The following is a 27,865-nucleotide window of genomic DNA, read 5'->3' on the forward strand; positions in this document are numbered from 1 at the left end:
TTACGCCCCGAGCAGGCCTGACGTTACGGTCGCCTGCAGACACTTTCAGCACACGCTGGCAAACCACGCTTACCTGAACTGTCAGAGGCCGCAAATAATTATAAACACACTATAGAGGACTCGCGGAACATGAACATTCAGTCTATTTCGTTACCTTTTAGTCAGAAATCATTTGAAACAGAATGAATGCTCGCTTAGTCTCAGTTATAAGGGCATCGATGGTACACAGAAACACTGAAAATAAAAACACTACTGATGACTATCAATATCTCATACTGCACCATCAACGGAAACTCTGAGACAATATCAGAAAGCGTAATGGCTATTGAAAATATATTTCTTAAGTTTGGTTCAGAGAGTATGAAAGAGAAAACAATATGTTAAATATATACATCAAAATAATAAAAAGATTTAAATTCATCCCTCGATTTCTATTATTCGTCCTCGTATCGTTTAGTTGCGAATTTCATGTGTGTTTCGTACGCTTGATACCGTACACTCTGAGTTCCGAAGTTGCTTTTCTCGGTTGCGAAATATATAAGGCCAATACGGTTGCTATCCTGCGTCCGATTTGCAGAGACCAATTCCAAGTCAGTTTTGCTGAGATCATGCAAATATTTTATGATCATCATTTAATGAGGACAGTAAATGATAGACCATTAAAATTTTCAAAGTGCAGCGTGTAAACTTTCTGCTCCTTGGAAAAGCCACAAACAGTGTAATAAACTTACGGAACATTCGGCTTTTCATGCTCCTGATAATTACAGTATGAGCGACTGTTACGGTTTCCATCCTGTCTCATGAGCTTTATTTTCGTAGGCCTCCACGTTACAAAAGAAAACAATTTGTTGATAGCTGTGTCAGAGTTCTTATCGTTTCATTAAATATTAGCCTGTGTAGTCCGTTAGTTCAACATGTTAGTGGCCGTGTTGATCTCTTTCTTGTCTTTCCAATGATCTTCGTACACCTGGATACACTTCAAGATATTTATTTGGGGAATGTGAGTACTGTCCGTGCTATACAACTCGTTTGTTTTGTAATTCTGTCTTTCTTTCTTCTTTTATCGTCTCTAATTGTGCAGATTCTTAAGCCCCTCATTTCTACTGTCCTCTTTCGTTACACCCCACCCTCACTTCCAAATAGCGGAATAGGAATTTCCATGTTTTTTTCAAAAATTTAGCATAGTCTCTGGTCGAACTTTTATTCTTTCTAATTTTTGTATTGTGTAACATTTATTTAACTGAAGTTTCTTACGTTGTTTCTAATGTCCGCTTATCGTTGGTGTCATATGATATATTCCATAACGTCGACTGGATTTTTGTCATCGCACTTAGAACTACTAGGTGTAAAATATTAATTGAAAATAAACAAATGCGATGAATTCATTCGAGTTTCTAAGTTGTATCAGACTATGTAGCTGTCTCAAATTTTATTTAGTAGCCTCTGTTGAAATGCTGATATAGAGAAATGAATAAAACGTAAGAACTAATACGACACATAGTACGATGAAAATCACTGACAAAAGCTCTATTGTTTAATATCACGTCGACGACCATGATGGAAGTATTAAAGAGGTGTATTGTCAAGGCCAACCAAGTGACATAACATAGGCGTCAACAAACATAATCTAATCTAAGGATCGCAAAACTTCCCGATGAAACACATCGTGAAGCATTTTCAATTCCGTCACCAGAAAAAAAAAAAACAATTGTCATATAGCTAAGCAATAGCTTCGTGCTTTCTTTGCGAACAGTGACATCTATCTACACATCGCTTGGGGACTGTTATTACGTTATGAATCATTTGTACAAAGCAGTTGATCTTGGATTAGCACACGGATAAACAAGGATTATGCTAAACACTGAAATCTGAGTTGTATAAACATTTATCGCACCTTATGTAGCATTAAAAAGGGATCAACTGTGATTGGCAACGTCTCATGGAGCTATTTCAATTCAGTTGTAGTCGTCGTATTACAGCCTTGTGACACTACAAAAGAACGTATTATATAAGTAATGGAAAATATAATTAAATTTTCCACGAGATATTTGAGTCTCATCTTCATCCACGATAATGATGGAAGCTGAAGCAATGAATTAAAATTTGTGCCTAGTAAGCAAGGAGATCGGGCACAATTCCCGGCCATAGTACAAATTTTAATTCATTTCTTCAGCTTCCATCATTAATAAAAAAAAAGAATAATTGTTGACACTGTAATACTGCAAATAAAAATGTGAATACATTGCTCACACACAACCGAAGAACGAAATACTTTTTTTGCTACCTTAATTTAAAGGCATTTCGCAAAAACTTAGCGCCAGACTAAGTGAGGAACATCGAACTACACCGCCTGACAAAAAACGTGAATCACCGAGAAGAGGAGGAGCAAACAAAATCAAACTTCACAGGTTGAGAGGGTATCTGGTGTTATTTCGGTGATTACAATTTTCAGACAATGTGACAATATGAGACGAATTACCAATATGACGCTGCACCTCTTATGACCTGAAAGCATGCACTGATTCAGTTGGAAAGGGTGTCCTAAGGCAGTTGTATTTTCTCCTGAGATAAATTGGCCCACAATTACTGTTACTGGTCCTTGAGATCCAGGATATTGACACTGGGACGGAGTTCCCGTCCGAACTGGTCCCACACATGTTATGTTGGGGATGGATCTGAAGATCTCGTTGGCCCCAGGAGTACCTCAGCGTCACATAGACCGGTCATAGAAACACGTTCCGAGAGTACACGAGCATTGTCCTGCTGAAAAATGGTACCACGACTCTGTCGTATGAGTGATAATAGATGAGGCGCCGTCAGAGCTATGTCAGTTATTATCCGCTGTAACCTGAGCTGATGCATCATGACTTCCCACATCATAACGCCACGCGTTACACCGCTCTGTCTCTCCAAAGCATTGGAAAAATGGGACCTCTCCCCAGGCAGCCAACAATTCGACGAGGGTCATCCAGGATAGTTCAAGAGAACGATTCTTCGCCGACGACAGTGCGACCCCATTCATCACTAGTCAACGCTTTCCAGTCACGGCACCGCACTGATCCAAGTTCAGCAGTTTCTGTTGTGGTGTCAACGGCAGCCTTCGCACGAGATGGTAATTCTCATGTCGGGTTGCTGTTAGTCTCCGACCAATGGTGTGGAATGACACAGAATACTACAGCGACTCCCTTACTTGTCGGTTGGAAGGCGTAGTTAAGGAGTAACGATGTGCTTGCTGCACAATACGGAGCTCTTGCCTAGTGGTGCTCAGACGTGGTCGACTGGAAACTTCACAGCGAGTATGCTATTTCTTACTTTCCCTTGCACTCCGACATCGGGCCACAGTCATATCCGAATACCCCAAACATCTGGAAGTTGCATGTTTCGACTAGCCTGCCTAATGAAGACCCACAATAATGCTCCTTTCAAACTCCGTTAGGCGCTGACAACACTATCTCATACGAGTACGCGGCATCTCCGTCTCCTTCATAATGATTACTCAGTATCTTTCGATGATCACGCCCATTATACACTATACCGTACCAGGCCTGGTAACAACACTACAGAAGAACAACACCAGAGCATTCTGGTGGCCGTTCTGTCACAGGATGTTGCACTTCTGTACATAGCAGGCAATTGTTCGCGCTTGTACAAAGTTACATTGATATCTGACCACGACTTTTGGGTGCTTCATTTTTGTTGTCAGGCAGGGTATTTTCAGTTATCATTATACACCTTAAGTTCTACAGCAAGCAATAAAGACTGGACATGCCTCAAAAATACTTTCTAAGATTGAATAGCAGTAACTGTACACTTCGTATTAAATGCTTCGCAAGCCGGTGTTCACAAGATGGCTACACTTTACTCACCGAACGCCCAAATCTTACCGAGCAAGGTGGCGCAGTGGTTAGCAAAAATGGGCTTGCATTCGAGAGGACGACGGTTGAAATTCTCGTTCGGCCATACGGATCTAGGTTTTCCGTGAGATCCCTAAAACGCTTAAGGCAAATAGCTGGGTAATTCTGACAACTTCGCGCGAGTTAATGAACCGAAACAGTGTGTAGACGTTCGAGTAGGTCAGTCATTAACGACGTTTTCATCAGCCAATAAGCAGGGTCTTTCGTCCACTCTAAAACCCGCGTAAAAACAGTTGAAAGCCTGAGACGATCAAATCGACTATAGTTTGCGGTTGAAGCCAAATTGGCTACACCATTTTACAGACAAACGCAAGCGGCTGTGATCTGTCTGCTGTCGTACGATGTATCCTCTGCATTTAAAGTGCCTCTTAAAACAATACCTCATCATGCACAGGTGTTTGCTTCAGACAATTTTGTTTAAATTATCGACATTTATTTTTAAACTTTTTCATTTGCGATTCGTTCTTATGTTTACTACATTAAAGTCAACATTAACATCTTTCCAAGCTAATCTTTGTTGACTGTAATTAATTTGTCAGTCTTTTTGCCTTCATTTAGATTCTTTGTGTCCTCATACTGGTTCAAGACGATTTCTATCAATAAATCTTTTTTAGCTGTGGATAAGTTTAATGAGCGTGCCTTCTTCTGCTTATTATCCTCCGTCTTTGCATCATGAAACTGCCTATAACAATCACTGCGTATCCATGATATACGATCAGTACCTGCGATCGAACTCCGATAATCGTATCGATAATTGGTATAACGGTGTTACGAAGCATGTTTAGAACTACTTTGCATACACGCTGAACCCAGCTTACTTGTTCCAATTTAAGTGTTACAAAACATAGGAAATTCATGAACCTGGTTCTTTTTCTGAAGGCCAATAATAATCTCTATTGTCTATTCTATATATCATATTTTTATCATTTGCCATGTTCGTGTCCAAAATTTGGATCTTCCGGAATAAAGTCCAGCGCCAGTAGGCAGTAAATCGCATACTGAAGACAAATGACTTATGATTTGCTGTAAATTGGGAACGAAATTTATTTTGGAATTTTCAAATTTTGGGCGTGATGCTCGCAATGGACAAAACATGATGCGTGCAACAATGTACTAAAAGTTCTTAAGCGATCTAGCGGTGTTATTCGCAAAGTTGAGTGTTATCAGACTCATATAAGGTATTTACTTTCTTTCTTACTGTGGCACATAGTAAGAACAAGACACTGAAATGGTCTGGCGGAATAGTATTCTGCCATCGACCACGATGCAGTGCCCCACCTCCTTCTCATTCTCCACCTTCACCGCCCCAGTATCTGTTTAGTGGTTGCGGCTTTAGTTGTGGTGCAGAGTTGCATGCCTCCAGGGGCCGCGACCAGTAAGCTACGCTGATGCTCCGTTCCACGGATTTGCATTTATCGTCACTAACACGAGGGAGACAAGGTATTTTTTATGTCAGATCTATTATTATTGAGTTAAAAATTCCCACGGTTAGCTTTTCGTAAACTAGGAAGGTCCTGTATTATTACGCCGAGTTTATGAGAAATAGACAGTGGAATGAGCCCTAGCTCTGAAAAACGTTGTTTTAGAAGTGTACCTAACTGAAAGATGTTTCATTCAGAATTACCATAGAGAAGTCTTCAGATTTCTGAAACTTCATTTTCACAATTTATCATCTGTGTTACTGTAAAATTTTCCATACATTGTGTTCTTCATCTACGTTACTCCTGTTTGTTTTCTATACTCCAGGACCACCTTACATTTGGCGCCCTCTCGGTCCTTATCTATTGCAATCCATCGTAATCCTCCCTTGGTGCTATTCTGCGTCTTCAAACATACTCCACAACCAACTGTACAGTGCATGGTGAAGGGTACATCGTACCAGCTTAAGCGATTTTTTTCCAAATTCATTCGTATAGTGAGCCAATGAAACATGACTGTCTGTACGCACCCTAAACACGTTCATTTTCGTGACGTCTACGAGAGGTATACGAGAGTGACAGCACAATGGTCGCACGACCTTCTTTGAATAGAGCTTCTCTAAATTTACCCAACACGGTTCCACGGAAACTACTCCGTCTTTCGTCCATGGATTGCCTCTGAAGTTTCCCAAACACTTAAGTATGGCTATGTCAATATGTTAAAATCCTAACATTGCGTGTTTGAATTCGTTAGATGTCATTACTTGACAAGGACACCAAACATTGGAACAATACTCTAGAACTGGTCGCGCTATATCTACACAATTTCCTTAACAGATGCATTACATTTTTTCAGAACCCTATCGACAAATCTAAGCCTTTCATTCACCTTCCTTCAAACTGATTTTACGCGATCTCCCCATTTCATTAGTATTATCCCTAAATATTGGCATTATATTCTAAATATTTATACTATGCGATTTGCTCAAGATGTTCACCACTGATCCCGTAGTCTCGGGTTCCTTCCCTCTGTTATGGGCAATATCTTACATTTACCCAAAATTAAGGGATCTACCACTCATTACACTAGGCGAAAATTTTGTCCAGCCTTTTTTTTTTTTTTTTTTTTTTTTTTTTTTTTTTTTTTTTTTTGCCAATACCATTCATTGTGCTTGTTCTGCCCATCTTTATTTCATTCTCGTTACGACAATAAATATATCTCTCACTCCAGTTTATTCCGTCTCTAACGACCTTGCTGTCGACGGGTCGTTAACCACTAATCGTCATTCCTTTCTTCCAATCTGTTCTCTGATTCATTCAATTGCTTCCTGTCTCACTCAAAAAAGGAGGCCACGACGTTGAGATGACAGATTTACTTCAAACTTCGTACACCCTTAGTAGGCAATTCCGAGAAAATTGCAAGAGAAGTTTCACGCGTCTATCATGTGGCTTATGTATCTGCATTTTAGCGCTCAATAACTTTAACCGAAGCGGTAGTACAGTGCCTAGCGTCGCGGCTTTAGACGTTTGCGCTCCGTGTTCACGAGTAGATTACTGTTTTTATTTTTGTTTTTATCTACACGTGTCCGTAGAAGATTACTACACAGTAAGCGCCAGTTTTCGGAAAAATGATGAGTATGGACGGTTTGCTGTGAAATTATTGACCATTGTCTATTCGGAAACTATCTAGTATCTACAGATAAACCTAGACACACGTTCTGTTAGTTTGACCCCTCCTTCACTGGGAAATATGATTTGGCATTTATCATGTTCTCCTCGTTGTCAATCTTTGAACGACTTCGAAATTCTATCAGAATGTCACCGAATATTTGTACAATATTTTTCAGAGTTACTTCATTATAAATAACTGCATCATGTGTCAAAAAAAGTTTGAACTTTCGGTTCACATTATCCGCGCCGTCGTTCATGTACAATACGACCAGTGAGTTTTCCAATAAACTTCTCTGTACATGCCTGAAGTTACTTCCGCATTTAAAATGACATGTTATGTCCTCTCTGCCAAAAATTCTTCAGCCCAGTTTAAAATTTCGTTTGAAGCCCTATCTGATAGGATTCGACAATGTGCGTGTGATACTGAGGCAAATTGTTTTCGGAAGTCACTAAATACTGCATCCACTTGATCGCCTTGATCCATGGCTTTCAACATGCCATGCGAAAAAAAACCTCGTTGGTTATCGCATGACTAAGTTTTTCGAAATTAATACCGGTTGGAGTGGAGTAGATCATTCTATTATAGATGCAACAGTTTTGGAAATCAGTGCGTTGTGCATTCGCTGTCTGGGTGATGGACTGAAACACGATTCTATGTTTGTGAGATATAACTCCCTCTTGTCAGTACTACTTAAAATGCCAGAAATGTCTATCGCATCACACGCAACGAGAAACAACGGTTAATTTACACCGCAACGATGTTCAGTTCTGGCTATAAATCTGTATTCACACTTCTGAACTGCTGTATTGGATAATACGACAGTTAAGAATTCTTCCAGCAACTGTTAGCACGTAGTTGTATGAGGGAACCTCTGATGTTACGAAAGTGAGGACACAGATACTGCAAAATGCGTCGTTACTGGCGTCAAGGTTTTTTATTGTTTACAGTTGGGAAGTTTGTTATTCAGTCCAGAATTACTGAGTTTTTCAGTTTACATAAGTCGATCACAGGGGCACAGAATAATCAAACGAGAATATCCTACGCTCTAACCATGCAAACAGTTTAGTATCTCATTTATCTGTTCCAAACGTAAAACATTGCTACTGAAATTTATCGCAGTCTCATTCGTCGTCCCTGGTGGAAGTTGTAACGAGTGCTATTTTCCTGTACGTCCCTCCAAGTTCGCTACACTGCGGTGTTGCAGCTTCATACTACTCGGACGTAGCTGATTCAAATCCTTGTCGTTTGGAAGAATTGTCATCACCACAAATAGACTAGCACAGGGAGAAGAGGGTGTTCAAAAAAATGGTTCAAATGGCTCTGAGCACTATGGGACTTAACATCTCAGGTCATCAGTCCCCTAGAACTTAGAACTACTCAAACCTAACTAACCTAAGGACATCACACACATCCGTGCCCGAGGCAGGATTCGAACCTGCGACCGTAGCGGTCGCGCGGTTCCAGACTGAAGCGCCTAGAACCGCTCGGCCACCAGCGGCCGGCCCGAGGGTGTTCATATCACGATTTTATGCCGTTGCCCTTGATTAAATATCGCGCTGTCCGTTGTGTCTTGCGGTGTAAGAGGATTAGACACTTTTAATGTAGTCCACACTTCGTTTGCAGATGGTTTTCTAGATAAGCAGCCAGTGCGATGCACCAATAGTCAACCTCCACCATCCTTATCAGCAACACAACTCTACGGTCTGCATCCTATAATGACATCCTGCACTCTGAAATTTTACCTCTAAGACTTACGAGGTTTCGGTAATAATAAGGATCACTCAGGTTGGTCGGCTGTTCAAAACTCGATATGGATTACTACTTTCTGAGTTACTGAAACACGCAGTTCCATGCAACTGTTTATTGATGAAAAGCTATACTAGAGATCTTATGTGAAAAACCAGTCTACAAATTGACGAAGAGTGGTTCTAAGTCTAGATGAATACATTCCGGAGATGCAAATGCGTTATCTAGTCTGGTAGCTGTATATATAGGATATGTAATGTGTTGTGCACATACACAGCGTATACCGCTTATTAGCAACATAGCTCACACAAATAGTTCAAAGTGACGACCGCCAGGCTCAGTTAATGGTTTCTTAGCAACGGGACATGAAATTCTGCAGCACTCTCTCAAAGACCCCTGTTGTACCAGGAGACAGGCGGCTTGGATCTAGCAAGCAAGTCTTCATCCGTTTCTACGGGGGTTTCCATACACCAATGTCTTGACAAAAATTCAGCGGAAACACTCCACAGGTGTGAGGTCCGGCTTTCGTGCTAGCCGTGGAACAGGATTTCACGTTCCAATTCAGCGATGAGGGAGGTACTTTTCAGGTCCTTGCGGACGTTAGCATCGAAGTTGGCTGGCGCACCATCGTGCTGAAATCACATACTTTCACAGACAATAAGGGGTACAGTCTACACGCGCCATTGCAGTACATGCATTGAGACTGGCTGTCGTCACTTTGAACAGTTAGTATGAACCATGTTGTTGTTATGCGGTGTACTCTGTATATCGCCGTAACACAATGAACATGCATTTCCTACCATTGGTTCCCTATCTCAGTACAATCGGTTGTGGACAAACTATCACCTGTTTCAAATTGACTCAAAGTTTGAGACAATCTGCAGATCTGCGCGATGTGGTCAAGAAATTTCAAGATTCTACAAAGTGAGTGATCCGAGTGGGCCAATAGCGTCTAAAAACTGCTTGTTATTCTGTCCTACGTCACACCCAGAATACACTGAATTGTCTTCCTACTGCCACAATAGAATATTACTATGGATTATCGCCCATTCAACCTTACAGTACAATCTCGTAAATGAAGTAAACAAAATACAAAAAACAAAAAACTCTCTTGATACAAAATCCCCGAGGGACGGCCGTTGAAACATCTGAGGTCATCAGTCCCCTAGACTTAGAACTACTTAAACCTAACTAATCTAAGGACATCACACACATCCATGTCCGGGGCAGGATTCGAACCTGCGATCGTAGCAGCAGCGCGGTTCCGGACTGAAGAAGTCCTCCTACTGACACTGCTTGCTTTGCTCCTTTGCCTTGAGATAATAGTGACACACATCCATCACGCATCCAAGAGTATTGCGTAGCTAAAGAAGTCACCGGCACTGACCTGACACAGCAGTAACATTTCCGCTGATGCTCCATTCCGCCGGCCATTGTGGCCGAGCGGTTCTAGGCGCTTCAGTCAGGAACTGCGCTGCTGCTGCGGTAGCAGGTTCGAATCCTGCCTCGAGCATGGGTGTGTGTGATGTACTTAGGTTAGTTAGGTTTAAGTAGTTCTAAGCTCTAGGGGACTGATGACCTCAGAAGTTAAGTCCCATAGTTCTCAGAGCCATTTGAACCATTTGAATCAGTCCCCTAGACTTAGTACTACTTAAACCTAACTAACCTAAGGACATCACACACATCCATGCCCAAGGCAGGATTCGAACCTGCGACCGTAGCGGTCGAGCGGTGCCAGACTGTAGTGCCTAGAACCGCTCGGCCACCTCGGCCGGAAGGGGACTGATGACCTCAGATGTTAAGAGCCATAGTGCTTAGAGCCATCATCTGCTCCATTTCGGTGAACTGTTTAAAATGGAGTGAACAGTCGCAGAACCCATAACTTTTTTCCACTACCGTGGCGATTATGAAATGCCGGTTTCCGAGCACCACCACTTCTTCCACGATTCCCGAGTTTTCACAAAGAGAAAGTATGCCACTTTCGTCTTCGTCATTCGGACTGGTTTGGCCATACTGACAGCGTTAGTGCCCACTTAACTATGGTGTCATATGATGGTGCATTGTTGCTGTGCACTTCTATAACTTTGTATGAGTTGTTGCACTGTTGTTACCCATAAAATAAAAAAAGAAAGAAACGTGTTTCCCCACAACACTTTTTCAATGGGCTGCCTATTTTGCTTTCGCTCCTCTAACGGCACATTATGGCGCTCGAATTTCAATGTGTACAGGGATTGCAGACATATACCTGCAAACAATCATAAAAGTGAATCTTTCTGGCAGATTAAAACTGTGCGCCGGACCGGGACTCGAGCTCGAGACCTTTGCCTTTCGCAGTCAAGTGCTCTACCAACTGAGCTACCCAAGCACGACTCACGCCCCGTCCTCACAGCTTTACTTCTGCCAGTACCTCGTCTCCTACCTTTTAAACTTCACAGAAGCTCTTCTCATAACCTTGCAGAACTAGCGCCCCTGGAAGAAAGGACATTTCGGAGATTTGTCTTAGCCACAACCTGACGAATGTTTCCAGAATGAGATTTTCATTCTGCAGCGGAGTGTGCGCTGCAGTTGTGGCTAAGAAAGCCATGTAGGCAATTAATGCCTGCAACGCCGCATCACGTAACTACTGCACGACGATACAAACACCGACCGAACCACAAACTCTCTTCCAATCACCTACGAGGCGACACCGCACGTCCAGGCCTTAAAAGACGCAGTTCATGGTCTCTCAGAACCGATACACCCGAAGGCGTCACATCATCTTGCCGCCTGCGAATTACAGCCGGTCACACCCAGGCTGTAAGTTCGCAAGGATACCTGCGAGAATTTTATGGAGACTGAAGACGCATCATAGACTCGCGGCTTTTGCATCGGAACGACGCGAATTTCTTCCTTGCTTAGACACCGATACACATTACCGGAAGCAAAGGTCTCCCAAACGACTACAAAAGAAAAAAAAACGCCGCAAGACATCAGAATCGGCCACTGAGTCCCCTCTGCAGGACGAAGAGGTGGCGCGTACATCTGACGAAGTACAGTATAACTCCTTTTCCTCTGCCACGGAGATGCGTCACCCACAAGATGGTGAGCCGTCCAACAGAGATGGTGAGAAAAACCCGCGCCAGAAGCCATGGAACCGTCGTCACCGAAGCAATTGAGCCGACTCTGCCAGCGCTGTCACCTCTTACCAATGTTGAAAGTGACAGACATTTTTCATGGGCGAATAACGGCGATTTACCACCTCCAACTAATGCGGAAATGAAATTTGTTCCTCCGTTAGACCAACTGTAAAATAGAGGATATTTCTTAGACGACTCCTTCAACTACCATAGACTTCCACAATCCACCACAGCAACCTTCATCAGCTACGAACATATCGACAGCACGGATCTCCCACCAGGCATACCGAATAGCTACCATCAACACCAATAATATCGGCTACCACGTTAAATTTCAACTGCTCCTCGACACGCTAAGAGCAGCGGACATCGACATCGCCCTACTGCAAGACCTAAGGACAGCAACTTGGTCCGGGTGCTATGGATCCGAGATGTACGCCGCCCTGCCGGCTATGGAACACACAGGCGCAGCCATCCCCCTCCGAGAAGAGATTGCAGTTTCCGATGTCGCATATTTCCCAACGACGCGAGGGGTGGCCATAACAGTTGAGGGAATCAAAATCTTCAATCTATACGCCCCATCAGGCACAGATCAATGGGGGGATATCTCCCTGCTCTACGCAGAAGATATGACACCTTTATTCTTCGGCAGATACGATCACCTCATCGTAAGTGGAGATTTAAACTGTGTTCTCGAGCGTACAGACCAATACCCCCATTTCACCACAAGTCCGGAACTTCGCTTCCTCGTCCGCTACTTCGCCAGCCGACTCGATAGAATATACATCTCTGACGCTCTAAAACCCTTTCTTCTCGACGAGGAACGTTGGCCGTCTGCCTCTGCGGATCATGACATCTACATCTGTACCATCAACCTACGTAGACAATCTATATGGCACAGTGTAGGACCTTGGAAACTCAACGTTACGCTACTGCAGCACCCTGAATGTCGGCAACAGGTCACCAACACGTGACACGTTTGTGTTCAGCGCATCATGCCTTACGAGACCACACTGCAATGGTGGTTACTGTGCGCCAAACTGGCCATCGACGCACCTTAACACATTATGGCAGAGCCAAAGCCAGGTGGAATCACCACACAACAGATTTCCATCAAAGCGCTCTAGGCGAGCTCATGGCTCATTCCCCGTCCCTGGACCGTGTAAAGGAAGCTCAACGCTTCAAGGCAAAGATTTTAACCTTGACCAGGTATCGTCTGGAAGGAGCCATTATACGAACACGCGGCCAAGATAGGATTAATGATAGAGAACATTCTGTGCATCATATTTTTCGAAATGTTCGCCTACGCCGACAGGCCTTAATGTCAACTTTAGACCTATTTGATGGACGACAGTTGACTTCGCAAGCTTCCATTGCCGATGCCTTCACAAAGCACTACACACATCTCTATCAAGAAGTACCTGCTGGTGTAGAGGCCATTGCTGAGGTTGCCCAGGAGATATACTGTACACTAAACGCCGCGGCTGTAACCCTCCTGACTGCGGAAGTGACCACCGACGACATCCATGGCGCTGTGGCCAAAGGACCATTGAATCGGTCTCCAGGCCCGGATGGGTTGCCACACGAGTTTTACAGAACCTTCCAAGGTTTTATATTGCCATGATGGAGACACATGTACTGGTAACTTTTGTACGGCGCGGCACTCCCACCACCAATGTTCATGAAGGCTTACTCATACCAGTCCCGAAACCTCCAGGAGAAACACGACTAGATAGTTATCGGCCGATCATGTTACTCAATTCCGACTTCAAGATTTTCACACGCCTTATAGCTGCGCGACTCAAACATGTATTACGAGACTTTGTTTACCACTAACTAACATCCTTAGGCGGCGATCATTACATACAGATTGCCCTCAGTGAATACCGAGATGTGATCGCTGTGCCAAGACACTCACGACTGCCAGGCGCTTTAGTCTCCACCAACTTCAATCAAGCATTTGACCATGTCAATCATACATTCCTGAACGCAGTGGTGGACCGGATGACGATCCCGCCGCAGTTCACACAAGTGTAATACGTGGCTTCTTCGAGGGGCAACGTCCAGGCGTCTCGTCAACGGCAGACTTACAGAACCTATACGGACCGAACGGCAGGGTTGCCCACAGTCGACGGTGCTTTATGCCATTGCGATGGAGGCACTCATCTGCGGATTACGGCGACACTTGACAGGTATTCCACTCCTTCGACCATAAATACAGGATGATTCAAAAAGAATACCACAACTTTAGGAATTTAAAACTCTGCAACGACAAAAGGCAGAGCTAAGCACTATCTGTCGGCGAATTAAGGGAGCTATAAAGTTTCATTTAGTTGTACATTTGTTCGCTTGAGGCGCTGTTGACTAGGCATTAGCGTCAGTTGATGCTAAGATGGCGACCGCTCAACAGAAAGCTTTTTGTGTTATTGAGTACGGCAGAAGTGAATCGACGACAGCACTGAGAATCCGCGGGAAACAACTCAGTATGAACGTGAGTCGCCTAAGGTGAACGTTTTCTGTGCCATTTCAGCCAATAAAGTTTTTGGTCCCTTTTTCTTGGAATGTGCTACTGTAACTGGACTACAGTATCTGGAGATGTTAGAGAATTGGCTGTTCCCTCAGCTCGAACAAGAAGCACAACAATTCATATTTCAGCAGGATGGAGCGCCACCACATTGGCACTTATCTGTCCGTAACTACCTGAACGTCAACAACCCGAGGCGATGGATCTGCCGCCAGGCAGCCCGTGACAGAGCACTTCATCACTGGCCTCCAAGAAGCCCTGATCTTACCCCCTGCGATTTTTTCTTATGGGGGTATGTTAAGGATATGGTGTTTCGGCCACCTCTCCCAGCCACCATTGATGATTTGAAACGAGAAATAACAGCAGCTATCCAAACTGTTACGCCTGATATGCTACAGAGAGTGTGGAACGAGTTGGAGTATCGGGTTGATATTGCTCGAGTGTCTGGAGGGGGCCATATTGAGCATCTCTGAACTTGTTTTTGAGTGAAAAAAACCTTTTTAAATACTCTTTGTAATTATGTATAACAGAAGGTTATATTATGTTTCTTTCATTAAATACACATTTTTAAAGTTGTGGTATTCTTTTTGAATCACCCTGTATAATAGACTGGCCCTGACGTCATTTTCGTGGCTCCAACATCTCTGGGCTGAAGTCACGTGAATGTTGGCAAAACATGGTTGTTTCGTGTTGCGCTTATGGCTGTACTCAGCGTTTTGTCGGGGAAATGGCATTACATTTCACGTGTAAGTGTTTCTATGATAGTGCAGATGCGTTTATTGAAATCTGCTGAAGTAACTTTTATATGTTTTTTACACTTGAAATAGAGTATCACGTAAATTAAAGTGTTGCTGTAAAGTCAGACTCATATTACATTTTGGAAAGTATCTGTGATAATTCGGTTACAGAAGTAAGTATAATCGTTTCTCGTTCCTACTCATAGGTTCCGTAAGGATGAAAACCGAAGGCAGCTTTGGATACAGGCCCTGAAACGGAAAAACTTTAAGACGTTTGCACATACACGCCTTTGCTCGAAGCACTTCGCAGAGAAGTGTTTTGATAGGTTAGTTATTATTTACAATGTATATCCATAATTTGTATTTACAGTGTCTGTCATTTTTAAACCTAGGCTCCAAAATTATTTTCTGAAACTGCAAAGTCTCACCTTTCATCTAAAATATCATTTTTTTTTTAAACTGATAGTTTAAACTTTTGTAAAAATAGTGGGAACTGAACTTTTGAAGGTCACCTAAAATTGATACTCTAAAATGGACCTGCTCCTAAAGTAAACAATTTTGACACCTATAGTTTACATAATTCCCATAGCCCATTTTCTTTTATAAGTGACTAGAGCTCGAAACGTGGCGAATACAATGTTTAAAGTTTTGACACGAGCCCACTCTTACTGTTTAAAAGAATTTTAACGACATTTTACTATAATTGATAGTTTATAGTAATTTCGTCCTGCTGCCACCAGAGTGGCGTTCGATGTATTTGTTAGATTTTATAAATGGTACTTTGAACAAATTCAGGTCAAATGTAGTTCTGGCATAATTTTTCACAAATAAAAAAGTAGTTTTTGTTGGAAGCGTTTGGCAGTCAATTGAGAAATGTGGGGAAAATCCGATACAAACGTAGGATGACAGACCGCTGATTTGAAATCCTGCCACGTTTTGCCAACAGTCACGTGGTTTATGTTGGAGCCACACTAGCCCCATAGCTTCTGCACAGCAACGCCAGTCTACTAGTATCTATGGTCGAAGTTCCACTCCGGAATCATGTATTCCGCTGCCGAGCCTACGCGGACGACTTGGCTCTCGTCGTACGTTCAGCAGCAGACGTACAAGCTGCGATGCAATGGATTACCAGTTACAGTGCAGGGGCAGGGAGCGCAATGAACGACGCAAAATCATGCGCCATGAAGATCGGCCATCGCCTTCCCACAGACAGCGTAGTCCCCTTTCAACTGCTGGACATCCTTCGCTCTCTCGGATTGGTGTGCACGCAAATGGTTCAAATGGCCCTAAGCACTAATGGACTTAATATCTAAGATCATCAGTCCCCTAGAACTTAGAACTACTTAAACCTAACTAACCTAAGGACATCACACACATCCATGCCCGAGGCAGGATTCGAACCTGCGACCGTAGCAGCAGCGCGGTTCCGGACTGAAGCGCCTATAAGCGCTCGGCCACAGCGGTCGGCTTGTACTCGCGAGACAATAGCCCCACCTCGGCGATCAATTTTCGGACATTACTACAACACATCCAGCCAAACACATAGAAGCACCTACTACGCCCGCTGAATGTGTGCCAGAGAGTCACCTTCGTCAATACCCATCTGACAGCCCGGATACCGCACATCGCGCAGATTCTGCCCTTCATTGCGAAAGTGGCAGCCAGACTACAGGCGGCTTTCGGGTATTTTATGTGTTCCGGACACATCTTCAAAGTCCAGTATGATGCTCTCACCTTACCGAAGCGGGACGGTGGCCTCGATCTGGTTAACGTGAGAGTATACATTACACCAGTACTATGCCTCGGTTATGGAAAAGCCAAAATGCTAGTTTCACTGGAATGTTGATCACCGAGTTCGCACCTATTTCGAGACGACCACCGACGTCTTTGGCATACACCCCATCTCCAATGTCGCACATCGCCCGTTCCTTTTGGGAATACAGCTACATATGCATCGAGCTCCCCAGGGCCAGGAAGACGAGCACCCGCGACATCTGCCGCCTTCTCAGAAAGTACCCATCCTGAAACCCCATCGAAGCAAATCACTCCCAGGTTTCATGGCCTGTAGTTGGGAAAACGAGCCATCAACCTTATCACACCACTGACAACATCGCGACGTGATATCTTCGGGTCAACGGCAAGTATACTACAAGACAGAAACTGCATCGCATCGCGCTGTCGGACTCACCCCTGTGCCTCAAGTGGAATGTCGAAGATGCAGATTTCCACCGTTTTGAGTGTGGGGCAGCAGCAGCAGTCTGGACACTCGTAAACAAAATTATGGCTTTCTACCTCCGACCACCCGCACATCACGTCTCTCCTACCATGCTGATATACCCTGACACGACCTACTTTCCGTCGTCTAACTGACACGCAATCGCATGGATCTGTGGCAAACTTATCAACTACCTGTTCCTGGACGACATCGTCGAACCGGCGGACTTCTGGACACGCCTCCAAGTACACCACAACACCCTTCGCCGACATCGACACTATCGGTCCACTTTCGCGAACTATTCACAGAGTATTTTCGCCAACGCCCCTCGGAGCTGGAATCTTGACGAAACGTGCCAGCCAAGACTAGACGATCCCACGTTCCCCTTCTAATGATCAGTGACAGAATGGACGTAGTTTTGACGACGCGACAAGCTGGAGCAAGACTCAGCAAGTCTTCCTAATTTCTTTCACTTCTCTTTTCTCTTCATGCGCTAATTTTTTTGCTTACACATGTTTATTAAGGATGGTTCTGCATCTGCAGCCTATATGTTTTCTTTCTCACGGCTGGTCCCGGCTGAGGTTCGAGTCCTCCCTTGGGCTTGGGTGTGTGTGTTTGTCCTTAGGGTAATTTAGGTTAAGTAGTGTGTAAGCTTAGGGACTGATGACCTTAGCAGTTAAGTCCCATAAGATTTCACACACATTTGAACATTTTTTCTTCCTCATGCGCTCCCCTAAATAAAAATAAAGTAGTGATGATGATGTTGAGACAATATACTTATTTACGTTTACGAAAAAAAGAAGGATGTTGACCAAGTATACTTATTTACGTTTACTAAAAATAGAAAGATGTTGAGCACGTATACGTATTTACGTTTTACGTTTTCAAGAAATATTGTTTTATTTTATGAAGAACGTCGTCTTTTATTTTCAAACAAAAGAGATCTTTACTTGTTTTCTCATTACCTGCAACATTTTATTCACATAGTAGGAGTTTTTTTGTACTCTACAAAAACGTCAATAGAGCACTTTCCCGCGAGAAAAAAAAAAGAGTCGTAGAGAACTTGCCAAATAAAAAAAATTAAAATGTTACTTAGAGCACTTGCTCGTAAAAGGCAAAGACATCGGTTTCGAGTCCTGGTGCGACATAAAGCTTTAATCTCCCAGAAAGTTTCATATCAGCACACACTCCACTGCAGAGTGAAAATTCAATCTGGAAACAAAATTATACTTTTGTTTACACCAAATTACAACAGTCCTAACACAACTAGTTCTTTAGTATTCTCCTTTTGCACGTCAGTGAACGTGTGTGGACTTACAGTCAAGAGGATAGGCGCATGAAAGAATAAACCTTAGTAAATAAAAAATATTACTTTACTGCGAAAGAAAAACAACAGTGGTAAAAGATTACATTACGCCACCTTCCGAAACTTTCTGCTTTTTAACTCTTAGATGTTAATTTTTGAATGTTTATTGCCCAACCGATGTTCTATACATGCTGATATTATGAAACCTAGTTGCACTGACATGCAAAATTCAATGCTGATCCTTGAAATTCCGAGATTTTTTCTAGAACCAGTGCTCTGATGTATCTTCTATTCTCAAAAATTATTCCTCTATACATGCGCCACCGCTACCGTATTACCTTCAAAATGATGGTGAGCTCTGTTTGAGAGTGTCGAACTTTTCTTGATATTGATTTTTAGGTAAATGATTAAATGTAATAAGAGATCTGCAGTTTAAGATTAATGAAAACCACCTCATCTTTATTACTACACATTTATTGTATTACGGCCGGATTCGTAAGCTGAAAATCTTGAGGTTTCTGAGTGTAATAATAGGCGCCTGTTATTACACATCTAGTGCGAGCGCTTGCGATGATAAATGAAGGACCGGTGCCGATTAATTTTAAATAATCTCGTAGATGATCATATACAGCCGGTTTTTGGCCACTTTTTCGGTATATGGGAACCCGTTAGTTCACCAGGTACTGGCATCACGGGAGCGTCCTATGTTGTTTAATGCTATTTGATAACTGACATCCGGTACATAGCGAAAAATTGCTGACTGTAAACGTTGGGCAATCCCATTCTCTTTTTTCGTCAGAACATGACTTGATTTTACTGCCCCTGATGATGCAGCTATAATGCCACAAAGCCGGTCGTGCTCAAAAATAAAGTACCTACAGCCGAAGCGGTTTTATCTTCAAAATGATATATCCAGGCTGTGGCTGCCCTGAATACAAAGTCTTCTGCCTTTCAAAAGTTGTTCATCGCGTCAATATTTCGACCGCTCTCACACATCATTAAAAAGAAAGACTGTAGAGGATTCTCCCGCGAAAGGCAAAGGTCCCGAGTTCGAGTCTCTGTCCGGGACGCAGTTTTAATCTGCCAAGAAATTTCATATCAGCGCACACTCCGCTGCAGAGTGGAAATGTCATTCTGGAAGCATAAAAGTAATTGTTGTTGTTATCTTCCGTCCAGAGACTGGTTTGATGCAGCTCTCCATGCTACTCTATCCTGTGCAAGCTTCTTCATCTCCCAGTCCCTAGTGCAACCTACATCCTTCTGAATCTGTTTAGTGTATTCATCTCTTGGTCTACCTCTACGATTTTTACTCTCCACGCTGCCCTCCAATACTAAATTGGTGATCCCTTGATGCCTCAGAATATGCCCTACCAACCGATCCCTTCTTCTAGTCAAGTTCTGCCACAAATTTCTCTTCTCTCCAATTCTATTCAATATCTCCTCATTAGTTATGTGATCTACTCATCTAATCTTCAGCATTCTTCTGTAGCACCACATTTCGAAAGCTTCTATTCTCTTCTTGTCTAAACTACTTATCATCCACGTTTCACTTCCATACAAGGCTACACTCCATACAAATACTTTCAGAAACGACTTGCTGACACTTAAATCTATACAAGATGTTAACAAATTTCTCTTCTTCAGAAACGCTTTCCTTGCCGTTGCCAGTCTACATTTTATATCCTCTCTATTTCGACCATCGTCAGTTATTTTGCTCCCCAAATAGCAAAACTCCTTTACTACTTTAAGCGTCTCATTTCCTAATCTAATTCCCTCAGCATCACCCGACTTAATTCGACTACATTCCATTATCCTCGTTTTGCTTTTGTTGATGTTCGTCTTATACCCTCCTTTCAAGACACTTTGCATTCTGTTCAGCTGCTTTTCCAGGTCCTTTGCTGTCTCTGACAGAATTACAATGTCATCGGCGAACCTCAAAGATTTTATTTCCTCTCCATGGGTTTTAATTCCTACTCCCAATTTTTCTTTTGTTTCCTTTACTGCTTGTTCAATGTACAGATTGAATAGCATCGGGGAGAGGCTACAACCCTGCCTCACTCCCTTCCCAACCACTGCTTCCCTTTTATGCCCCTCGACTCTTATAACTGCCATCTGGTTTCTGTACAAATTTTAAACAGCCTTTCGCTCCCTGTATTTTACCCCTGCCACCTTCAGAATTTGAAAGAGAATATTCCAATCAACATTGTCTACAAATGCTAGAAACGTAGGTTTGCCTTTCCTTAATCTATTTTCTAAGATAAGTCGTAGGGTCAGTATTGCCTCACGTGTTCCAACATTTCTACGGAATCCAAACTGATTTTCCCCTAGGTCGGCTTTTACTAGTTTTTCCATTCCTCTGTAAAAAATTCGTGAGCCGTGGCTTATTAATTTGATAGTTCGGTAATTTTCACATCTGTCAACACCTGCTTTCTTTGGGATTGCAAATTTCATTTTTTTCTGTGTGATAATTAAAACCTCGTGACTGCCACTCGTATTCGAGAAACTGATTGCGGGCTTTCAATTGCCGCAGGACCATGAGCGAGCCGTCGAGCGAGGACCCTTCGTCTGGGGGCGAGGGCTCCGGCAGCGGAGCCGGCGGGGGCGGCGCGGGCGGCGCGCCCGGCAACAAGGACAGCAAGCTGTACGAGAAGCCCAGCGGCGGCAAGAAGAAGCTGCTGCGCCTGCTCACCGTACTCGCCTACGTCATGTCGGTGTCCATGGCGGCCATCATGCTGTCGCTGTACTACGTCTTCCTGTGGGACCCGCACGGCACGGGCCCCCGCTACGGCCACCTGGCGGCCGACCCGCAACCGCCCCTCAACTACACCCAAGGTGAGGCCTGACTCGGGTTGCTCTGTGCCAACAGCCTCTCTGTGCGAGGAAAGTCACCGCGCCATCTCTTCTCCGGCAGATAGCTGGGCTGTACTTTGCCACAAATATACCAGCAGCTTCGTACCAGGTGGTTATCGCTGGCCGGTGTGGCCGAGCGGTTCTAGACGCTACAGTCTGGATCCGCGCCACCGCTACGATCGCAGGTTCGAATCCTGCTTCGGGCATGTATGTGTGTGATGTCCTTAGGCTACATAGGCTTAAGTACTTCTAAGTTCTAGGGGACTGATGACCTCAGCAGTTAAGTCCCATAGTGCTCAGAGCCATTTGAACCAGGTGGTTATAATTAAAGCGCAGCTATTCATCGAGGTCCAGTCTGGGCTGTAATTATCCTATAACAGCGAAACGTAGCAGATATGCTAATGCATTAATGAGGAACCGATTTACGCCGGAAAAAATAAGTTCGAATTATGGCAACCAAGTGCAAATCTAGTGCTGTACAGCACCTAGGGGACCACTGTGTAAGCCGCACTTAATAATAAAATCAGCATTATGCCTTCCTCACTTGTGTGACCTTTTCTGCCCACGTCCCCTTCCTCATCCATTACATGTGGAAACATTTCTGTACGTCTTTCTTGCATTCACAGTGCCAGATTTGCAACAGTTGGCCAAAACTGGTACTAATTTTTTTCCGACGTGGATCGGTCCTGCATTAACGCAATAGAATAACAGCCACGTTTCGCTGTCATACGTCTGTAAGTGGCTACATTTTAATTACAACCACCCAGTAGGTTGCACACGAAGTGAATGCTAAGTCCATCGACAAAATTTCGGCTCTGTAATTTATTAATTAAGGTTTCCGTCATGGTTGAAAATAATATTTTTTTTTCGAATGAATACTCTGGAACATTTTCGTTCATTCTCAAAGAATTACTTGTGTTAGAAGGTACAATGTTGTTAACAAAACATGAAATACAGCATTTTCAAAAATTTTGTGTGCACAGATTATAGCAGTGCTATAAATCACTTACGACGTACAAACATTTTTAATATTTCACTGTGCATAACTCATTTGTTTTTACAATAGGTCAACGTCTCAAATGTTACTTAACTTTATTATCATTGTCGTGATGCGTCAAAATTCGATAGGTGTCTTCAGTTGTCTGTACGTAAAAACCTGACATGCGCCTACAATTATTTATCATGTGTCCATACGCTCTGTCTCTCAGAGATCGTAATCTCGAAACTCAATACATAGATGATGTACCGATAAAGGTATCCGACATTGTCGCACTACTTTATAAACTACTGGTGTCTCATTAGGTAACTGCTTTACTGAATCATGGATCATTTTTATAAAGAGCAAAATAAAATTTGGACTGTTCGTTCATCAATCGACAAGGCTCCCTTACCTTCCGATTACATATTTCCCATTTTGCAAGTATTTACTTCGTCTGTTTAGGTGCCAAGTGCAGAAGTTTCGTTGTGTTCTGAACACCACCAGTTATATGTTTTGTTCTTCGCGTATCATCCCAAATTACAATAATGCTTTTTACCATCATTTGCGAAGCACAAAACATACATCGGATGGTATTCAGAGTATTACGAGAATTTTGCAAGTGGCACCTCAAGAATGAAGCTAGACGTACTTGAAAAATGCAAAATACGTAAACGAAATAAGTTCGAATTATAATGCAGTGTTTTGCTCTTTCTAAAAATGATCCATGATTCAGTAAAAAGACAAACAAAAATACATTTGAAACTTCCTGGCAGATTAAAACTGTGTGCCGGACCGAGACTCGAACTCGGGACCTTTTGCATGGTTCGCAGAAGAGATCCGGTGAAGTCTGGAAAGTGGGAGACGAGGTACTGGCAGAATTGAAGCTGTGAGGACGGGTCGTGAGTCGTGCTTGGGTAGCTCAGATGGTGCTGGCACAGTAGCTGAGCGTGTTCGGTCAGAGTGTTAGCTACCCTCTGAAAAAAAAAAAAAAAAAAAAAAAAAAAAAAAAAAAAAAAAAAACGGATCAACAAAGAACCTGAACGGGTGTCATCGGACGTTCACCCCTAACAAATTCAACGAATAGAACAAAATTAGGTCAACTAAAAGAAGAGGAAAAAAAGATGGTAGAGCACTTGCCCGCGTAAGGCAATGGTCCCGAGTTCGAGTCTCGCTCCGGCACGCAGTTTTAATCTGCCAGGAAGTTTCATATCAGCACACACTCCGCTGCAGTGTGAAAATCTCATTCCAAAAATACATTTCTTTATTAACAACAACAAACCATAATAAATAAATTCGTTTTGACAATCAATAAAAAAGAACTACGGAACTTGCTGACAGATTAAAACTTTGTGCCGAACCAGTCCCTGCCTTTCGCAGGCAACACCCTTATCGACTAAGCTAAGCAGACCCTATTCACTGCACCTCCTCACACCTTCATGTCAGCCAATTCTTCTCCAATTCTGGAAACGACATCTCAGTTGTGGCAGAACTATTTCCCCATGTGTAATAAACTGGAACACCTACAGCCGTCTTTACGGTGTGACTGATTTTATGACTACCTGTTTCGGTGCTTCAGTGCATCATCTTCAGGCCCTAACTGATGCTGAAGGGGTTAACTCGAACTCCCTTCAGCGTCAAGGCCTGAAGATGGTGCACTCGAGCACCGAAACTGGTAGCCATATAATAAATGACATCTTCGAAGTTTGGAAATAGGGAGGAGGTACTGGCAGAGCTGAAGCTGCAAGGATAGGCCGAGAGACGTGCCTGTGTGACTGTCTGTTGAAACAATGCACGCGAAAGGCAAGGACCGAAGTTCGAGTCCCGGTCAGGCACACAGTTTTAATTTGCCAGGAAGCTACAAAAAGCGCTCACTAAGCTGTAGAGTGAAAGATTCCTTGGGAAAGAAAAATTTGCTGGTGAGTTCACACAATTGACACGTACAGTGTTAAAGCGAAACATGCGCTTTCAACGGCTCAGTGTCGGTCATGGTTTCTCTTACCATATCACGGCACTGACGAAGACAAGACGCCTACTTGGCAGCGGCGCAGCTCCGATCATCATGAGTTAGTTTTTCTGTCTTCTTTGTTTCAAGATGTCGTCAGACGAGTGTCCAGTTGATTCCGTCCACAGGACCACAACTGCTTCCCGCCCCTATAGGAGAGATGATACCTCGTTTTTAGGAGCCCGAGATAAGTGTTGCAGCATCCAAAGAAAGAACTGTGCGTGGATATTGTAAAGGTCGCTATCAGCTCTATAAGATCGGCGCATATCTTCCCAGTAGAGTGGACGACATACACTGCCCTGTCATACTCATTTGATCACCTGCCACAACCTAAATAACAGCACGAGCTGCAGGGAGAGTGTCGTGAGCTTCTGAAAGGTACGGATAACGCCGTGACCAGCTGCGCAAGGTTCCTCTGTTGAGGATCCAAGGCGCGAACAGGCCGATCGAGATGGTCCACCAGATTCTCGATTGGCTTTAGTATGGTGAACTCATCCTTGTGCTCTTCGAGCCACGCACGTACATGCGTTCTGCATGATACATTGCATTGTCCCGCTGGTAGATGGTATCTTGCTGAGGAGAAACAGAATGCAATTAGGCTTGGAAATGATCCCCAAGGATCCACTGTGCTTCCAGAATGACGAGATAAAACAGGGAATGCCATGAAATCATTACCCAGATCGTAAAGCTCCAAACTGGTTGCAGGATGTTTCCTTTCAGGTGTTCCATGGCGTGCACGCCAAGGGCCATCTGTCCTATGGGTCATGAAACGTGATTCATTTGAAAATACCAGCTGTCGCCACTGAGTGGACGTTCAGTTGCGTTATTGAAGCACAAATTCAAGTCTTCATCGCCGATGAACCGCAGTCAGCATGGGTGCATGGTTCAGGTGCCTCCTGCTGAGGACCAAACGCGCAATGGTCACTGAGCGGTCGTTCAGGAGACGCTGTTGGTAGCCGTTTGGTTCATCTGGGTGGTCAGCTGCTCATCAGCTGAACATCTATTCGCTTGTACACATCTCCGCAGCCATCTTTCACAACTATCATCTATGGCTCGCTGTGCATCACAGTTGCCTCGGCGCCGGCTTTGGATAGCGCCATTTTGCATGCACGGTATACTTTAACCACCGCGGCATGCAAACGGTTTACAAACCTAACCGTTACTGAAATGCTTCCACCCTTGTCCCCAAATTCAATGATCATGACCTTTTGGACGTCAAATAAATTCCTGCGTTTCTGCATTATGGCGTCCCCATGATATGCTTTATGTAACCTCCACTGCTAGTTGTGCCACTGGCCGTCTGTGAGTGTTTATTGCACGTTGACGCCTAACATAGGCGGTGTGACATTAGTCATTAACGTGACTGGATCGTGTAGAAATGGTTCTGTTCTGATATAGCGGAGGCGTATGTTCAATGTTTCTACAGCGCAGTACGTCTTGTCCGACAATAGACAATAGCTTCCGTCTGCAGAGAACGACGGATTTTACTGTCATTGTATGATTTGCTTCTTAGCATTAATCCCGTCTAGTATGGGCTCCGCTGTATTCAAAATTTGTAAATTTATTTTATTTAACTTTGCAGCCGGATGCTCTTCTTGTCGCCGCAGTCGTCAGATTCCTAAGGGAGGGTAGTCGTGTGCGCTGTCTGTCTATGAACTGTGCAAACTTTGTTCTACATTTCTCCATGTGATCACAAAATAAATGGTTCAAATGGCTCTGAGCACTATGGGACTTAACATCTTTGGTCATCAGTCCCCTAGAACTTAGAACTACCTAAACCTAACTAACCTAAGGACAGCAAACAACACCCAGTCATCACGAGGCAGAGAAAATCCATGACCCCGCCGGGAATCGAACCCGGGAACCCGGGCGTGGGAAGCGAGAACGCTACCGCACTACCACGAGCTGCGGACATGTGATCACATTTTAACTGTTCGTGTATCGCTTTTATTCTGCTGAAGATGTGAGAGTAGTCCAGAATTAGCCTAAACGGGCATGGCAAAATGCTTAACATCCACTTGGTCGGCGAACGGACTGCTGTCCTAACCACCGCGAGGATTTGATCCGGGTCTGACTTCCCTTTCTGTTCACAAACTAGTGCTCTGCAAGTTGCGAAATAGGAGACGGTGTTTTCTGTCAATGTGTGATGAGAACATGAAAATGAAACGCTATCACGAGCATAGCTATAGCTCTCTTATGCCAATTATTATACGCATATTAGGTTTTGGTGAGTATTTCCTGTCCGCCATATCGATGACATCAATGGTATCAACACACTCGATATTTTTGCATATTCGGTAGACCAGAAACCTATAAATCAACTGTGCCACACTTTTCTCATGAAAAATGTTTGTGCAGACTGCAGAGAGCAACTCTACAATATACATACAGAACTGAGCTACTTACGCATGATTGGCTTGGTTCAAATGGCTCTGAGCACTATGGGACTTAACATCTGAGGTCATCAGTCCCCTAGAACTTAGAACTACTTAAACCTAACTAACCTAAGGACATCACACGCATCCATGCCCGAGGCAGGATTCGAACCTGCGACCGTAGTAGTCGCGCGGTTCCGGACTGACGCGCCTAGAACCGCTCGGCCACCGCGGCCGGCTACGCATGATTATCAGAAACAGATACCTGAACTTGGTATAATACATACGTACTGATCCGTTGGGTGTAAAGATTAATAATTGTAATTGCACGATATGGCCTTAATGTAGCTTTCTATTTCTTGTCGTTCTCAATTCAGCAATTCTTTCTGTATTGTTTAATTACAGCTGGCTATTTCTTTAGACGTTCATGTGATCATTTAATTTGTTAACAAGCACTTCAGCACAGTTGTGAATGTTCCTTTGCAACTGCGAAAGAGTGCAGTGAGACTTCGCAGTTTCAGGTTAGTTGGTTGATTCGGGGGAGGGGACCAAACAGCGAGGTCATCCGTGTGATCGGAGTAGGGGGGAGGAAGGCAGCCGTGCCCTTTCGCAGGAAACATACACACATCTACCTGAAGCGATTTAGGGAAATCACGGAAAACCTAAATGAGGATGGCGGGATGCGGGTGCGAACCGTCCTCTACATCTATATCTACATCATACTCAGAAAACCACCTAATGGTGTGTGGCGGAGGGTACCTTCGGTACCACTATCTGATCCCTCCAACCCTGTTCCACTCGCGAATAGTGCGTGAGAAGAATGATTGTCGGTAATCCTCTGTATTGACTGTTATACGCGAGATGTATGTGGGTGCAAGTAATATGTTGTCTGACTCCTCCTGAAAAGTGTTGTCCCAAAATTTCATTATAAAACCCTCCGTGATGCACAACGCCTCTCTTGTAACGTTTGCCAGTGTAGTTTGTTTAGCATCTCCTTAACGCTCTCTCGTC

At 43.7% G+C, this 27,865-nt stretch overlaps 1 protein-coding gene across 1 annotated transcript in view; it reads left to right on the forward strand.

Moving 5' to 3' along the window:
• LOC126170917 (uncharacterized) overlaps positions 1–27,865 on the forward strand; it is a 374,584-nt gene that overhangs the window by 101,432 nt on the left and 245,287 nt on the right. The window contains exon 2 of the mRNA XM_049920759.1: positions 21,179–21,480. Coding sequence (XP_049776716.1) covers positions 21,183–21,480 — 298 coding nt within the window. The 5' untranslated portion in view covers positions 21,179–21,182. The remainder of the gene's footprint in view (positions 1–21,178; positions 21,481–27,865) is intronic.

The sequence above is a fragment of the Schistocerca cancellata genome, chromosome 1 (assembly GCF_023864275.1).
Source record: "Schistocerca cancellata isolate TAMUIC-IGC-003103 chromosome 1, iqSchCanc2.1, whole genome shotgun sequence".
Taxonomy (NCBI): Eukaryota; Metazoa; Arthropoda; class Insecta; order Orthoptera; family Acrididae; genus Schistocerca; species Schistocerca cancellata.